This window comes from Vanessa cardui, chromosome 16 (assembly GCF_905220365.1).
Source record: "Vanessa cardui chromosome 16, ilVanCard2.1, whole genome shotgun sequence".
NCBI lineage: Eukaryota > Metazoa > Arthropoda > Insecta > Lepidoptera > Nymphalidae > Vanessa > Vanessa cardui.
The window spans coordinates 9180868-9198828 of NC_061138.1; the positions used below are offsets into that span (position 1 = coordinate 9180868).

The 17961-nt window shown below is 33.9% G+C and overlaps 3 protein-coding genes across 3 annotated transcripts; 2 read left to right on the forward strand and 1 right to left on the reverse strand.

Annotated features, from left to right (window-relative positions):
- Positions 1–219: 219 nt before the first annotated feature.
- On the forward strand, positions 220–9446 carry LOC124536208 (polycomb protein suz12-B). Its single transcript, XM_047112696.1, has 9 exons — positions 220–401; positions 493–539; positions 619–906; positions 1139–1346; positions 3846–4081; positions 4220–4439; positions 4709–4914; positions 7230–7501; positions 8476–9446. The coding sequence occupies exons 1-9, from the start codon at positions 302–304 to the stop codon at positions 9173–9175; spliced, it is 2277 nt and encodes a 758-aa protein (XP_046968652.1). The 5' UTR covers positions 220–301; the 3' UTR covers positions 9176–9446.
- Positions 9447–10613: 1167 nt separating this feature from the next.
- LOC124536459 lies at positions 10614–12517 on the forward strand. Its single transcript, XM_047113004.1, has 5 exons — positions 10614–10746; positions 10814–10858; positions 10953–11416; positions 11522–11696; positions 12125–12517. Exons 1-5 carry the CDS (start codon positions 10671–10673, stop codon positions 12361–12363), a joined length of 999 nt encoding a protein of 332 aa, XP_046968960.1. The 5' UTR covers positions 10614–10670; the 3' UTR covers positions 12364–12517.
- A 1044-nt stretch (positions 12518–13561) lies between these two features.
- Positions 13562–17133, reverse strand: LOC124536196 (methyltransferase-like protein 22). Its single transcript, XM_047112676.1, is given in 7 exon segments — positions 13562–13808; positions 13811–13894; positions 14486–14653; positions 15481–15672; positions 16227–16337; positions 16598–16676; positions 16746–17133. Coding segments are annotated over 6 exon segments (846 nt in total). The 5' UTR covers positions 16746–17133; the 3' UTR covers positions 13562–13596.
- Positions 17134–17961: the final 828 nt, after the last annotated feature.

Consider the following 17961-nt stretch of genomic DNA (forward strand, 5'->3'; position numbering starts at 1 on the left):
AGCCAGATCTACATACTACACAGGCGTTCACTATAAAGAGTAAAATTACTAAGAATATTTGATTTATTACTTATAAGTTTAAAAAATAATAATAAAATAGTTTTTAAATTGGAGATTAGGCATATTTAGAACATTTCGTGCAGAAATATTATTAATAAAACCAACTAAAAGCGAAGGTACAAAGCGTTAGTGATTAGCGTGCATAAGTTATTTATCGTCTATGGTTTGACCTGACGCTGTCAAGTCAACGAACTGATGAACTTGGCGGTTTCAGTACTAAGTTGGCTAGGTGAAACCTAAAATGCCCCCAAAGAAGCGTGATAAAGATAGTGAAACAAACAAAAACTCTAAAATCGATCACTTACAGGCTGACCATGAGTTATTCTTACAAGCTTTCGAAAGTAAGTTGTGATTATGAGTGATGATAAGACGCGCTCTCACAAGGATAATTTGTTAATTATAAAAAATATTCAAATTATATTCTTATTTCAGAACCAACACAAATATACAGATTTTTACGGACGAGAAATATGTTATCGGTTCGTATTCAGTTTCAGTGATTGTGTAAATAAACGATTTAACAAGTGTTTATTCAAAGTGCTTTATTTTGATTTGCAGCCTATTTTCTTAAACAGGACGTTGTCCTACATGAAGCGTCGAATGTCAAGAAGTAATAAAGGTCGCATTGGTTTCAAAGTTGATTCTTTACTGGAAAAGATAACCGTGAAAAAGAGTACTGAGCTACAGCCTAATAGCTTAGGAGGTTACATGACTTTAACATTTTTGGGATTTTACGACAAAAGCTTAGACGATCCTAGAGATTTCCAAGTTAAAGTTGAAACTTTATTATTAAAGATATGTCACAAAAAGAGAAAGGAAAGCTCTTCAGCCATTGTGGAGGTTTCAGTAAGTGTTTCATGTGAAAAAACAAATTACTTGATTATAAAACAATGAATTTGAAAACATTAACTTACCTTAAACTATTTTATGTACAAAACATTTTTAATTTAACATAAGATATTATCTTTTTACACCTGGCTACCTATATGCTGTAGCCTGGAGCAGTACTTGTAATTGTATCTTAATCTTAAACTACACAAATACCAATAAATGCCTGAGGCTTATTTACACATTTTAGGTTGGCAGTTGTTCAGTTCCTCTTAACCCTTCAACATCGGAACCTCCGGCAATGGCATCAGCGGTCAGCATTTCAAGTGATACCTTCAGTCCCTCCCAGGGACCTAATGTTAAGTCTTATATGCTAATGCTCAGAGTCACAGTCACTAAAGCATCAGCAAACAGCAATGGAGCAAGTTCTACAGAAATTACAAATGGTGAAAGTGATGGTAAGTATATATCCAACTAAGCATATATTACATTTGTTTCTACAAATATATCATAATGTATTCATAAACCTTAATATACTATTAACATATATTTATTAAAAAATAAATAAATAAAGAGAAATAAAAACAAACAAATCTCAAATAATGCATTTAGTGTATAATATCACCAGATGTAGAAAATATTGTCACTAGATTTAAAGAGAATGTTGACATTTTAATGAAAATTATGTTAGTATTATCATAATTATTGCATTGTGAATATTGTTTAACTTGTTCCTATGAAAACTCTTTCTATCACCACTAACTTAATATTCACGCAAGCCATCATCTGGTATCAAAGATTTCGTATAGTAGATCTTGTGTGAATAGATGCAATCAATAAATCCTAAATCAATTATGTGCGATTAAATATAACTCTCAAACAAGCATCCAGATTCAGATTGGTGTTTGGATGAGTGACGAGGTTAACTGAGTAAGTACCACAGTACTAGCAACTACTAGAGTAACATTTTGAGATAAGGGTATTAATTTTTTTTGTTTATAGTATAAAAGATTTAACTATAAAAAAAAATAAGCCCTATCTAAGTTTGTCGGTCAAACATAAATCATGAGTGGCATACAGCAGAAGTGTGGGTGGTAACACCTAACTTATTCATTAGATATGCTAAATGGCATGTTTATAATTCCATTTTTTATTATAATTTTTTAGTATATTAAGTGGTATAAAATATTTTGTAATCTGTTAAAAAAGTGTAATATTTGTTTTTCTTTTATGTCAAGTTGCTATAACTTTTCATTAGGCTAGTAGATATCACAAATTTTTAATTGGTAAATTATCATGTTTACCAATGAACTGTGATAGATGCGATAAAAGGAGTAGATAGGGTTGGTAGAAGGGTTTTGTAGAAGGGTAGTAGACCAGTAGCAAAATCAGTTTGGGTAACTTTATATATATTATACTATACTCCAGCCACATTCAATCTGGAATTTTAGTAAACAAACCATGTGTCATCATAATTAGGGTTGATACACTCTTAATAAAAAATAATAATTATTATAATTACAACTATATTCATTATAACACAATTTCCTGTTTAAACACAAAGATTTTAATTTAATAGAGAATCCAAAAATTTTATTTAGCCGGTCAATACATAATTTATATGAAAATTAGCTTAAAATAAAAGTTTAAATTTTTTTAAATTAACCACTATAATATTACTACAAAACTAACAACCCTATATTTTAATACTGACGTAAAGAAATCGCAGGTTTGTAACATTTGGAGTGTTTTTTAAGCAATTGCAGATTTAGGAAGGTATATAATAGCGATACAGGCTCTTCCTAATTGGTGGTGTATATTTTTAGTTGTATTATAATGGTAGTATAACCACAACAGGTTAAGAATGTTAACATTACACACAACGTCTCATTACACATAGATTAAAAAAAGACATCTTGTTTGGGCTAGCATAAATATAGCACTAAAATCACTGTTTCAAATTTATCTTAATGAGTCCTGTCGTTTGGGAGGCGATAGATAAAGTTAATAAAGCGAATTATATAACTACGAGGTAATTTCTGATATCATTTTAAAATTGGAGGTTTTATTTTTGAGATCTACATTATTCCAGATGATCATAAGTATTATAATTATAACCAAGAATGCGCTTAGTCCTTTGTCTTAAATATTTTATTATTAATCATCAAATTTAATTTTCATTAACATCAAAAATAATTGTTGTACATATTTCTAAAAATGTTTTAAGCATCTGCCTGACGTTGGTTGCTAAGCAACGCTTTGTTATTAAACATTCCACATCGAATTTGGCTGGAGTATAGTTGTCGCCTGCGGCTTTATTTTCGCGTTTTAGGGGGTTGGTTGTTATGAGTTAGGTAAAGTAGCCTATGTCTTTTCTTGAAGTTCAAGTTTGCTGCATACCAAATGCAGCAGTGGGTTTGGTTGTGAAAGAGCAACAGACAGATAGAGTTACTTTCACATTTATAATATTATTATAGATAAAAGTAAAGTAGAAAGTAATAGCCTGTAAATTTCCCACTACTGGGCTAAGGCCTCCGTTAAGGAGAGAGTTTGGAACATATTCCACCACACTGTACCAATTTGGGTTGGTGGAAAGCACATGTGGCAGAATTTTGATGAAATTAGAAACATGCAGGTTTCCTCACGATGTTTTCCTTCATCGCCGAGCATGAGATGAATTATATAGTGGTCCTTGCCTGAGCTTGAACCCGAAATCATCGATTAAGATGCACGCTTTCTAACCACTGGGCCATCGCAACTCCCTTAGTATAGATTCTATACCCAATTATAAAATAAAAACAAAGGTGTATGGCATTCTGTAATGTTTTCTGCACTGTTAGTTAGCCTCGTAACCAATGTTAACATAGGAGATATAAATCTAAATCATGAGGGCATCATTATAAATACGACACTCTGGCACTCTTCTTTTCTAGTAAAAATATTATCCTTAATTTCAGAACCGCTGACAAAACGCCTTAAATCATCGACAGACCTGAACTCTCCAAGCATGGATAATAAATGGAGCAAGCTCTATGGCAGTGAACTCATTGTCTATGACAAACATAATCGCTGTCTACTTACTAATGGGGAGTATGATTTAGTATTACATGACGTCACACCCGGTGGTAGGAGTGCCACCATTGCCAGGTCTCCACATAAAGCCCTAATGGCTCAGTGGGAAACAATTCCTAATGTGAGTATTTGTACATGTTATGTAATTTGTCCATTGAGAACTTCATTTCAATTTTAATAATTTAATATTGACATTTCAAAATAAGATCCAAAGTATCAATATTTTATAGTAGTTCTAAATATGTGACTTTTTTTTAAGGAAAATGATGTTCATTCAGAATCAAACCCATTCAATATATTCAAAGTGAGACCGCTCTTAAAACTAAAACTTAGCTGGAGTCAAGAGCCAACAAATGGTTTAGTGAACCGACCCAAACTCTATCAACAAGCCGGAGAAGCTAATGGTATAAAGAAAGAACCATGTTCTACGAAAGAAAAACTTTCATCACAAAAATGTTCTATAAGTGAAATCAAAAATGGTAATCAATAGTTGTCTATTTACTGTACTTTAATTTGAATTAAAATTATGTAATTTGTAATAGGATTGTGCGCTATAATTATTTTAAGATTATTGTCAAGATGTAATTTAAATTGACATTTGCATGCCATGAAAAGACAGATTATGAATGCACTTATAAAATAATTTTAACATCTCTGTAACCATGATCTTGCAAATAAAGTATTTGAATTTGAAGTTAACTTTAATTTGTGTTAGATTATAATGGGTTTAAATGTTATTATTTCACAGGTGAAAAATTAAAAACGGAGACAAACGACGGCGACTCGAAACGTCAGCAGATCATCTATCAGTTCCTATACAACAATAACTCGAGGCAGCAGACGGAGGCATGTGACGACTTACACTGTCCGTGGTGCTCACTAGATTGTGGCACTCTCTACTCATTGCTCAAACATCTGAAACTGTGTCACTCGCGATTTAATTTTACGTATTTCGTAAGTTACTAACTTTAGGTTTTTTAATTTAAGCTCCATCTAATATGTATTAATACTCCGCTTCAAATAGTGCATGTCTCGCATCGCTCGCTCACATCAACTGTAAAAACTGTAATGTCTATAGTATAGCCACAATAATTTGCTAAGTGACCACTTTGGTTCTCGAGGTCTCGAGGCTCCGAATAGGGGCCCCTAATTATTATTTTACAAGTTCATTCCAAAAATTTAATTTCCGTCAGTTATATTTGTCTATAATTCGTTTACTGTCTGTGTCAACTTTTAAAATAATAGGTTGGGGAAAAAGTTTCTTCGTATTTTATATGAAAATTCAAAAAGTTTTTTTTATTGTTTATTTACATTTGACTAAAGTATGTAGGTGCCATTTTGTTCCATAACTTTTTGCCATCTTGTTGGTAGTGACATGATCCCATTGCTGTAAAAATTTTGGGGCTTCTGATCGAAAAACTGCGACAAGTGGTTTTGGCAGTCCTCTCGTGATGTTAACCTGACACTGCCTAAGGAATTCTGCAGAGACCGAAACAGATGAAAATCTGAAGGTGCAAGGTCAGGACTATACGGCGGATGCATTAATACCTCCCAGCCAAACTCTCGTAATTTTTGTTGAGTGGCTAAACATGTGTGAGGTCTAGCGTTGTCATGGTGAAAAACCACACCCCTTCTGGTGATCAATTCTGGCCGCTTTCTCTCAATTTCTTGCTACAATCTCATAAATTGTTCGCAATACAGTTCTGAATCGATGGTCCTGCTGGGCGGTAACAGCTCATAATGAATGATGCCCTTCCATTCCCACCATACACACAGCATTACCTTGTTGCGAGTTAATCCGGGTTTTGCCACAGTCTGTGAAGCTTGACCGGCCTTTGACCACGATCTTTTTCGCACGTTCTTGTCGTATGTGATCCACTTTTCATCACCAGTTATCAGCTTCTTCAAAAATGGTTCGGTTTCATTACGTCGTAATAAAGAATCACAAATGAGTACACGGTTCATTAGGTTTCTTTCAGTGAGTTCATGAGGCACCCATATATCGAGCTTTTTTGTGTACCCAGCTTTATTCAAATCAGTCAAAAACGTTTTGTGGTCAATTGCCAGTTCTTCAGCTACATCGTAACTACTAATATGCCGATCTTGCCCCACTTTTTCAAAAATGGCATCAATTTTGTCCGTAAAAGGGCGACCAGAGCGAGATGCATCTTTGATATCAAAATTTCCGGCTTGAAAACGCTTAAACCAAACTTGCGCTACCCTCACAGATACTGCATTAGGTCCAAAAACATCACAATTTTTTTTCGCGGCTTGAGTGGCATTTTTACCTTTTTTATAGTAAAATTTTAAAATGTATCGAATTTCTTCTTTAGACTCACTCATTTTAACAACAACAAAAACAAATGAAAATCACACAAATTCCTAATTTGAATTTGGAAGTGCCTTCTTTAAAATTAAAACTTTTTAATGATACCAAAACCAGCCAGATACAAATGGTATAGCCAAAGAGATTTTATTACAAGTTCATACATACTATATGCGAAAAGACTTTTTCCCCAACCTAATATTATAACTAATAATATCACTATAATAGGCTATTTGACAATGCGAACAATGAATTGTGAATTATCATAATCAGTGTATATTATGAATTTAAAAATGGTTATTTACTAACTAAAGTTGAAAATAATACTTAATTTATTGAAAAATCCATAAATAAAAATGCAAATTTTCAAACGTCGGTCACGTGACACGCTCCTGATTGATCGGGCTTATGATGAAGTCACTTTTTTGTAAACTTTGCTTTTCTTCTATATGTACACCAAGATTAAAATACAGGATAGTGACGTCACCGACCCCATTGCAGCGCCGTATTGTCCAAGTAGCGTTTATGCGCGCTATTTAAATATGGAATTTTTAATATGATATTTTTCGGCAAATATGTACTAGAAATAAAGAACACAAATTTTACTGGGTTCCTTAACTTCTACTAAATAATATAAAATGGATTTTACATGCTAGTCAAATAGCCTATTAGAATACACATAGATATCCCCGCGTTTGTTACACTCAAATTGTTACCCCGTCGGCACTATGTGAATGTCCCCGTGACGGGGGTCGCCATGTCCCCCCAAAGTCCTAAGTCGGTAACCGAGGCAGCTTGCGTGGCAGCCGAGTATTAGATATCCACGCGTTTGTTACATTCAAATTGCTACCCCGTCGGCACTGTCCCCTCCCCGCGATCTGTCCCCGCGACGGGGGTCGCCATGTCCCCCCTAAGTCGGTAACCGAGGCAGCTTGCGTGGCAGCCGATCCCGGGCGGCGCGCGCATCGACGTGTCGATCAACGAGCTGTACGACGGCTCGTACACGGGCAGCCCGCACGACCTGGTGGCGGCGGGCGGGCGCGCGGCGGGCGGGCCGCGCGCGGGCCCCACGCGGCGCGCCTGCCTCACGCACCTGCTCGTGTGGCGCCCGCGCGCGCGCCGCCGCGCCACGCGCCTCAGCCTCGCAGAGTTCCTCGAGCTGGACGACGCCGACGCCGCCGACGCGCAGCGCCCCTACCTCACGGGACACAACCGGTGAGAACATAACTCTTGACTCAATCATTCCACACTATTGTAACACTATAATACTAGACGCAAAACTCCAACCCGCTCTTGTCTCAATCATTCCACACTATTGTAACACTATAATACTGTTATTATGTTATTATATCTGTAATATAATGTCTGTCTAGTCTTGAGATATTTTTATAAAATACGAAGCATGTTGTGTTCTCCTATAATTGTGAGTGCATAGGTATAAGTTAAGTTTTGTGAATGTATTAGTGTAAGTTTTTTTGTGTACTAACGTTGGAGATCTTTATAAAATAAAATAAAAAAATAAAAAATACTAGGCGCAAAACCACAACCGGTTCGGTTTGAAGATGTCACCAATGAGAATCGATAATAAGCTATATGTTTTTTTCTATGGTATAGGTTGGCGGACGAGCATATAGGCCACCTGATGGTAAGTGGTCACCATCGCCCATAGACAATGACGCTGCAAGAAATATTAACTATTCCTTACATCGTCAATGCGCCACCAACCTTGGGAACTAAGATGTTATGTCCCTTGTGCCTGTAGTTACACTGGCTCACTCACCCTTCAGACCGGAACACAACAATACTGAGTACTGTTATTTGGCGGTAGAATAACTGATGAGTGGGTAGTACCTACCCAGACGGGCTTGCACAAAGCCCTACCACCAAGTAAAGTGGTCCAGTTTTAAGACAATTTTTCCGATTATATCTGTATATATTCACATATTGGTATGGTTAGAAGCAGCAATACTTGTTTCTATTGCTTTCGCTTTTGTAGTTGAATCAAGAATGTAAAGTCTCTTGTGCATTGTAGTAACGTATGAATAGCTGATAAACTCATCTGAGATGACCTAGTATAACCTAATTAACTATTCTCAAAAATATAATTACCTTACTAAAGGTAAGTCAATATTACTATCACGAGTGTACCGCTTTAACTCATCCCAGCTATTCTGCGACTTGCTTTTCAGGTTATACCATCACACGATCACATGTCTTCCAGTCTACCCGAATGAACTAGACATCGACTCGGAAAGCGAAACGGACCCGCTGTGGCTTCAACAGAAGACCATGATGATGATCGACGAGTTTACGGACGTTAACGAAGGGGAAAAAGAGTTAATGAAAATGTGGAATTTGCACGTGATGAAGTACAACTACGTCGGAGACTGTCAGATACCGCTAGCTTGCCAAATGTTCCTGCAGATGAAGGGGAAAGAACTACTCGAAAAGAATCTGTACAGAAACTTTATACTCCACATGTGCTCGTTGCACGATTTCGGACTGCTCAGTCCGGTCGCGCTCTACCAGACTGTGCAAATGCTCAACCAAATGTTAGCGGATAACGCTGAGGCCAAAGAGAAAATGCGCGAATCCCTGAAAGCGCAAAGAGAACACTGGAACGCCGTGGGAAAGTACCAACAACCTGTGATCATAGAACAAAAGCCGCCGACCACGTCCGTCAAGCTGAACAACGTCGAAGCCTCGCCGTCGGTCAGGCGAAAAACTTCGAACCTCCAAAACGCCAATAGAATGGCGAGCACTAGTTCTAATTTTACCAAATCGACCAGTCCCGGGCCGGGCAACGGAGACAGCAAACGCAAGATGTCGTCCGGCAGCATACAGAGCCGAAAGCGCTCGTCGATATCGGAGAGGAAGAGCTCCGTATAGCGAATGTTCAGTATTTTATTGGATCAAGAACTGGTCTCCGTATTCGAGGCTTTTAGTACAACCTGGAAGTGATATTATTTTCAGGTATTTCGGACACCTATTCTGTTCAGAGACCAATCGTTGTTCAGTCTCGCAGTTCAATATTGTTTTATCATTGGCGCCATATCAATTTAGGTTTAAAACGAACCTGTTATTGTCATTAATTGACTAGTTATTCTTTGGGTACTGCCGTTAATTATAAGTTTAAGATACCAGTCCATTAAATGGATGTCAATATATAAGTTTAAATTATGACATATTATTTTGCCGATCTTGGATCTCCTCTCTCGAAAGCTATGTATTATTTTGTTATTTACAACAAATACTAGACACTTCTACGATACATAATATAGAATACTGTATTAATTTCTAATCAATAGACTGAAGGAAAATAAAGACTACATATTGCGCTCCCAGTGTTATACGAACATACATAAATAAATGTACCGAATTGATTGCAATAATATACGAAATAAGGTAACTTGAATGCGTTGCAAATCTTCCGGAATTAACGATAAATTGTTGCTGTGGTACCAATTTTTATTAATATAGTCATTAGGAAATCTCAGAATAGCAATAAACAGTCGAACTTTTCAATGAAGTGAAATATAGATTAAAAGGGTCTTATTAGATAGTTAATTATTAATGAAGCGTCTCGTGTCGCAAGCCGTTGTTCAAATACCGGATTCGAAGCACTTCCAAGAAACATTAAAGACTGCAATGCAATATTGCCTTATATTTTTCTCAATCATGGTCTCGGGTGAATGTAATGTGATTGTCGAGTAGCAGCACTTTTTTACAATAGTATTAGTTGTGTGTTTACGTTATTAACTATTTAATGTATTTCCATATTGCAATGATTGATGATATGAAAACTATTTTGTTATTTTTGTAACATTTGAGTAATTTCAGTAATTATTTGTACTTATGAAATGAAATATAATGATTATTTTCAGTATATATTTGTTTTAATATTACCAATTCTGCATTTATGTTTGTCTATAAATATATACAAGGACCTCCTCATTTTCTCTTATGGAGATGGCTTGGAGCTTTCCAATAGCCGGTCTGTCCTACTTGGGAAATATTTTTATCCAGAACACATACATATAGATAAAAAAATCCCCAAAAGATGATCGAAACTTAAAGTAAGTGTGCTTCGAAATAAAGCAATCACATATACAACACATTAGTTGCAGACATATATTAGTAGTAGTAGCATTTATCTAATAAAACAAGTCCACCAAATCGATCTATTGTAAAAATCTTATTTTTGCTGATGATACTATAGCATCGATATACCAAATCATAGACAATATCATTTACTAAAAAGGTGACACCAACAACCGATCACAATACTCGTAAATAAAATTATTAAAATTAGAATTGTCAGCGATAATAAAAATAAAAATGGGAAGCCATTTGACAAGCACAAATTGAAATTTATTGTTTAAATATGTCAAATTCAAAGAATGCTCACAAATTAACGAACAAAAGTAGATTAGATACACAAAAGATCGAAGATAATGAAGGTATACATATAAATACAACAATTACCTTCGTTGCTTTATTTTGTTTTATAATATCTTATTATTTCAGGTGAATTAGTAAGTTGTGACCAAACTGAAGGCTGTTCTTATGCTGGTGAGTGCTAGGTTCAAGATTAATTATATACATTAACATGTCTCCGTGCATCTATGTGTCATTTTTATGATGCTTTACCTGTTTTTTTTTCAAGTGACTGTGTCAAAAAAGCTGTCTGGTTCTTCGGAAGAATCAAATCTATGCGGTGGTCAAAAATCATTTATTAGCATTCACTCGACCGATCAGCTCTGTCAGGTGACAGGAATACAGAATCCAGCGAATATAGACGAATGCAATGTTGAAGTGCTCACTTTAAACGAAGTGTTTCCCTCAACCTCTGATGAAAGCCTGTCGAACGACGAATCACCCGTGCGTAGGAAGAAACATCACAAGAAAGGTCCAAACAAAACGCCACAACAAGATGCAGCGATCTCTACCTACCTGCCCACCAATAGTAAATCTTCTACTGCACCAAATCGGACAAAGGAAGCGGTTGAAACTCAATCTTCTGTGCATTCCGATTTTAATATACCAAAAAATACATTGTATGTCACCGGAAGTAATCCGGGTGAGCCGAAAATGTCCTATCAAGATCCACCGAAAAAAATGTCGAAAACCGTAAGTTATTTTGATATGTTATAGTTTCTTAGAGTTAGAAAAATTACTCAAAATATGCTTAACAATGCAAAACAAGTATATTTTAAAGTGAGTCGTTATTTTCAGATGAAAAAATTCCTGAGAAATATTGACAAGCACAAAAGCGAACAGATGAACAAAATGAATGAGAAAGCCATTAGTAAACTGACTACTATGCGCGGAATTCTCAAAGACGGTCGCTGCGTACCCGAATGCACGGGAGATTCATCGTTACAGGACCCAGAAAACCAAGAAAACGCTGGTAATTTAATTTGTTGTTTAGTTGCTGAATATTAAATTATTATTAATATATTTTAAAGGAATTCAAACTGTGGGATTATGGTTTGGCATATAAGTTTTAAAATGTATTTCCTGGACATATATGCAAATCACTTGCAAGCTGTCGGCTGTTGTGATAGGTTACCAACTATTGGTATGCCAGTGCCAAGGATTGTGTATAACTGTGCGTTATAACTTTAGTTTCGTTTGTCACATCTTGTTTTCGTAATATTTGGAAATTGTATGCATCGTTCAAATTGGTATATGCAATTTTCTGAGATATCACTTATTCATTTTGCTGGCACGACTGTGTTTACCATTTTGATTTCCATAAATCTAATCTTAACATCTCTATCTTAATCAGTCATGTTAACGACGAATTATAATTGATACTTATTTATTTTTGAACAGATGATTTGTCCTTAACATTCGCAGTGGATTTCGGACCACAGATTAGTTATACGAAACAAATACCAGATAAAAATGTTTCATTCAACACTCAAGTGGTAATTATTCATTTCACTGGCGACCTCTGCGTTGGGCAGAGCATTGAAACTCTGAGCAAAGAAAAGGATCAGCAGGCTAGGAATTCGGAGCTACGAAAAACTTTTCTAACAAAATATAACGAGCTGTGGCCCACTCAAAAATAATTTCCACTCAGAAGTATTATGAATAAGGATGAGAATGAATGCGCGTTATATTTAAAATAATTGTTGAAAAAAATATACTAGTAAGTTATTGGATGATATTGTTAAATGCTTATTTTATTTTGTACTTCGAAATTATAAAATAGTTTTTTAATGACTATTTATTTCAATACATTATTAATATTATAATTTCTTTAAAAAAAAAAAAAAAACATGCTCTAATCTTTTTAAATTTAAAATATATAATCTTTTTAAAAATAGAATCATAACTTTTTACTAAAAAGAAGTGACCTGATCTAAGCCACTCCATTTTAATTCTTTTTTGACATTAATTTCAATTCAAATTTGTATCTTTCATTAATTTATGTTCGTTATACAAGACGGCACGACCGTTTAAGTTTTAGAATATGCAATATGCATTAGTATATTAGATTGCAGACATCTTTTTAACTCGACGGAATATTTCGGACTGCGGATTACTTTTCCTTCTCTATCGTATACGGCCAGTCTGTTCAAAATTGGATCATCTCAACAATGAAACGCCATTTAAAGGTCCTGTATATTTGTAATATTGGCCACTAATGTTTTCCTCACTAGTGTTCCTAATGCATATTTGTTATCGTCGATATAAAATGCTTTTCGTGTGACGGACGCATTATTGCAAACTTTGCATAGGATACGCCACCCGACAGTTGTAGCCATCTCGTTGCATATTTGACAAGGGTGAACGAATTTGCTAGATGAGTTTACGCGTATTAACTCTATACTAAGCCTATAATAGTGCTCAACCGTTCTTGATGAGGGACGAAAAAAGTTGTACAAATATATTATACTTGTTGTTGCCCGTTTTAGGGTTGTCATGTGTCAGGCAAAAAAATTATATATAAGCCTATGTAAGTCATTTATTGGAGTTCAATTTTGCTTCATACCAAATTTCATCAAATTCGGTTAAGTGGTTTGGTCTTGATAGAGCGACCGACAGACAGTTACTTTCACATTTATAATACAAAAACTGAACTATATATATAACTTATTATTATTAGTTGCTAACCTATATTATTTCCTTATTTTGTTTTCTGTTTGGTGGGGATTATGATTTGATTCCGTTGATTATGAGTGCTATTTTTATATCACAATTAAGTTATCCCTAATTTAAAAACGGAATGTGAATTTCATATAAAATCAAATAAATAAAACGCCATTAACAATTAAAAATAATATAATATCACAGTATTTTTAACTATTTTGACTCGAAGTGATTTTCCACAAAATAAGATCTTTTACACGATCGTATGTAAAATATTTTGGAAAGTCGAGAGGTAGCTGTTCCACTATCCATTTGGAATGAGTGTCTGTCTTTACTTTATCCAGAAGTGTGAGGAATGTTTCGTAGCAAGGCGCGACGGAGTCCATGTGCTCTATAGTGAACACGTAACGCTTCTCTAACACATGTATAACGTTTTCGGTGGATTTGTGTTGAGTATCTTTTGGACGGTGGATACAAAAGCAGCAGTCAGGTCATCGTCGTAGATCACTGTGAAATTTAAATATATTTTTATATATTATTAGCAATTAATTAATTTCAAGTTATGGATTGATATGGATATTTGTAACGTAAACATAAATACATAAACATCCATTGAAAGGTTTTTTTTTGATAAGGCAAGCTGATTAGTATACATAATTTATGCCTTATTTTTCGTTGTTCTCAATGTATCTGAGTGATACATAAGCCTTAAGTGAGACGAGATGGCACAGTGGTTAGAAGGCGTGCATCTTAACCGATCAAAAAATAAAAATCAAGCCAAGGCAAGCACAACTGAATATTCTTGTACTTAATTTGTGTTTATAATTCATCTCGTGCTCGGCGGTGAAGGAAAATATCGCGAGGAAACCTGCATGTATCTAAATTCATAGAAATTCTGCCACATGTGTCCTTCACCAACCCGCATTGGAACAGCTTGGTGGAATGTTCCAAACCTTCTCCTCAAAGGGAGAGGAGGCTTTAGCGCAGCAGTGGGAAATTTACAGGCTGTTGATTGTTGTTACTTAAGCGGTCTCAAGACCGCGCTAAAATTGTCCCACTTAATAACTTTTTTATAAAAAATAGGAAACGAAGTCTTACCATCCGCTGCTATAACAATATCAGTTCGCTTAATTTCATCCAATAAAGCTCGGTCCCAATCTAACTTTGTAAAATCTAATGGCATCACTTTAAACTGGGATTTTATTAGTTTTGAATTATATTTTGCATTCAATTTAATGAGGTCTAGAATACCTCCTAAATCAATATCTGTAACAAAAAGAAAGTGTAATTTTTTGAGGTAATATTCTTAACAAAAAATTAGTAAATAATACTAAAAAGTTATGAAATTTATTTAATGGTCTTTAAACTTATGAGATATGGTTTGGCTAGGTTAGCGGCAGCGATATTTGTTTCCTATGAGTTATATTATGTTAATCACCACATGATATTTAGGTACTAAGTTTGTGTCAATTTCGTGGATGTAAGCTACGTGGTTTGTGTTAATATTGTATGCATTAAGTAACTGTTTTTGATCAACGTCCTACACGACACGAATGACAAATAATTACACGAGATTCTGATTGTCGGTTGACTAATTTAAGCTTATGGTCATCGCTCGCATTATTTATTCCAAAATATATTAACACGTACATCACATTTAAGGTTTAAAAACGTAAAAGATTATTATTAAATTATAAAACGCCCTGGATAATCGATGATTACGGAAATTAAAAGAATGGGCACAGTTCACATATTTTGCAAGAATATGACGCCAAATTTGAATATAATAGGAAAACTATATTCTTATAGGGTTCATTATTTCTGAATCAACAAAAATTATGACATAGAGGTATTTCTATAAAATATGCATTGATATAAAAATGATTTTTGTCTAGACTAGTAGCTATATAACACCGCGGATAACTGACGATGCGGATTTAAATCTGGGAAGTCCCATTTATAAAGACTCGATGGGCATGAGCAAACTGCCAAGGAAAACATAATGAGAAAACTTGCGTATGATTGAATACAATTCTAGTGCATATCTAGTAGTGGAAATGTTAATGCTACTTTGCCGTTTATAATAAACTCACCTGTACAAACAACTTTCTTCGCGAACATGGCAGCTACAAAGCTTGTTAATCCTGTCCCAGCACCAAGCTCTAACAAAGTTTTTCCACTAAGTTGACCGGTTTGTCCTAAGTGTATAAGTAAATCTCCCAGTAGGAATGCCCCTCTCCACACTTGTAAACCGACTAATGATAGCTTAGTTTTTGAACTGTGTTCTGATAACAAAAAAAAAAACAGTTAAAAAATAATTTCGGAAGATAAATACTGTTATATTTTGCTATAATAAAGTTTTTTTTTTATATAGGGTTTATTATTTACAACAATATGAATGATGTCATAGAGGTTTGTTTTTTTTATAAAATAATTTTAAGGCATAAAACGACTCGTTTTTCTAGAAGGAAAGGAAGGAATTTGGGAGCAAGTACTTTTAACACTCTCGAGTTTCACAAAGGACATGATTTCTTTCAAGTCCTATCGGATTGGCGGATCATGAGGGATGGGAAGTGATGTTTTATATAGGTTGTCAAATCGTGCTTAGAAGGGCGATCTTCATTTTTGATGCCCGCAAAAAGCAATCAAGATATACAACATAAATAAAATAAAAAAATTATGAAGAAATGTAAAAATACCACAGCCAAAAGGCTGTATATAAAATAAACATTCTATATATATAAATTAAAGGATTTTATTTTGTGACATTATCTTTGGTCTATGTACCACAATATGTAATTATAATTAAAAGGCATAAATAAAAATTATTCAAACTTACCGATTTTAATTACTTCTTTTTGTGGTCTTTCTACATCCAAATCATCATCTTCGTCAAACTTAATTTGATTGGTGCCTTGTGGCAACAAAAATGGGAACTCAGATATAACATCTGAAATTATGTACAGTACTGATAATAATGGGTGAGTGCTAAGAGCATTATTTTTTATATATATTTTGGTATAGACATATTTTTTTGTGTTTTTTATTTTTGTTAAATTAACTCATGAATTTCATGTATAATAAGTACTTAAATGAGAATTATTTGAATTAAAACGCTTTGTATAACTAATCAAGCTATTAACTAGTATTTTGTGAAGTAAGATTTATTTTTAAAGTATATCTTTTTCTTGAAAATTTAAATACACTTACGGCCATTTTTACTTGCTTTAATATCAGTCTTATAATCAAACTCCTCATATATTTCTGATGTCACTGTATATTCTGGCATCTGAAATGTTACAACTTATATAAACATATTTTTTTTCAATTTTACTCAATTTATAAATATTATTAATACCTTCTAATAGGAAATCTTTTACAGCTTAGTAATGATCCCAATGAAAACCATTTTACAACTGGACTTCGGAAGTACTCAAGAATAAAAATTGGATAGTTTCCAAATTTAAAATTTCTAAAATAAATTCTTAAGTCTGCTATAATGAAGGCCATTCAAATGTGTTATTGATTAGATGTGACATATTTTTATCAGATTCATTTTGTAGAATCATATTTTTTTAAACTGTATTAAAATCATAACAATTATTTATATAATAAATCAACCTTAATTGTGTGTTGCACAAATCAATTTAGATAATTAATTTAAAAATTAAATAATTGGTTCGTCTAATTCAAATTACTTAAGGTAATACTCTTTATCTAAAGCACAATAATAACTATTTTTCATTATGATTTGATAAACTGAATAAATAGTATAATCAATGTTATAATATATAATCATCTAAATATCTGCAAAATATTAAATGTTTTATTATTACATTTTATGCTACTTTTAACTGTGATAAATTCCTAATTCTTTTCTTTTCATTCGTATACAATACTTCCGAACAATGTGTTTCGCCAAACACCAGTCTCGATGATTAAAAACAAAACACGATGTATAGAAATGAAACAATGAAAATTGACAAAGTATTTATTTATATTATACACGATACTGAAAAAAACACTTATTTCATCAATATCTTTTTAGATTATAATTAAAACTGACTGTAATGAAGTGTAATGTAAATTATTATGATGTGGCTTAACCGGTAGGTAATAGGTATGCCAAATGCCAATATTGATGACTAATTGACTGATGTCAAAGATATTATTTAAGTGACATAAATACAATATTGCCAACAACAACTTTACAATGTATTGTACATTAAAAAAATAAGTTTTTTTTTTAAATACTAAGTGTTTTCAGTAGATACCGCACAATTTCCTAATATCTTAAGCTTTTCTATATCTTCTATATATAGATATATTGCCTGTGGAGTCTGGATAAGGGAGGCAGAGGACCGAGCAGCGTGGCGCGCTTTGGGGAAGGCCTATGTTAACAGAGGACAGCAACAAGCTGATGATGATGGATAGATAGTACTATCTATACCTAAAGCATGCTATAGTTAGTAGTGATGATCTACTTATTAACAGTAAAAATATATTTTAATTCTATTGGCCCCATATTCCATTTGTTTTGAATTGGCGTAAGATTAGTTGAATTAATAGATTAC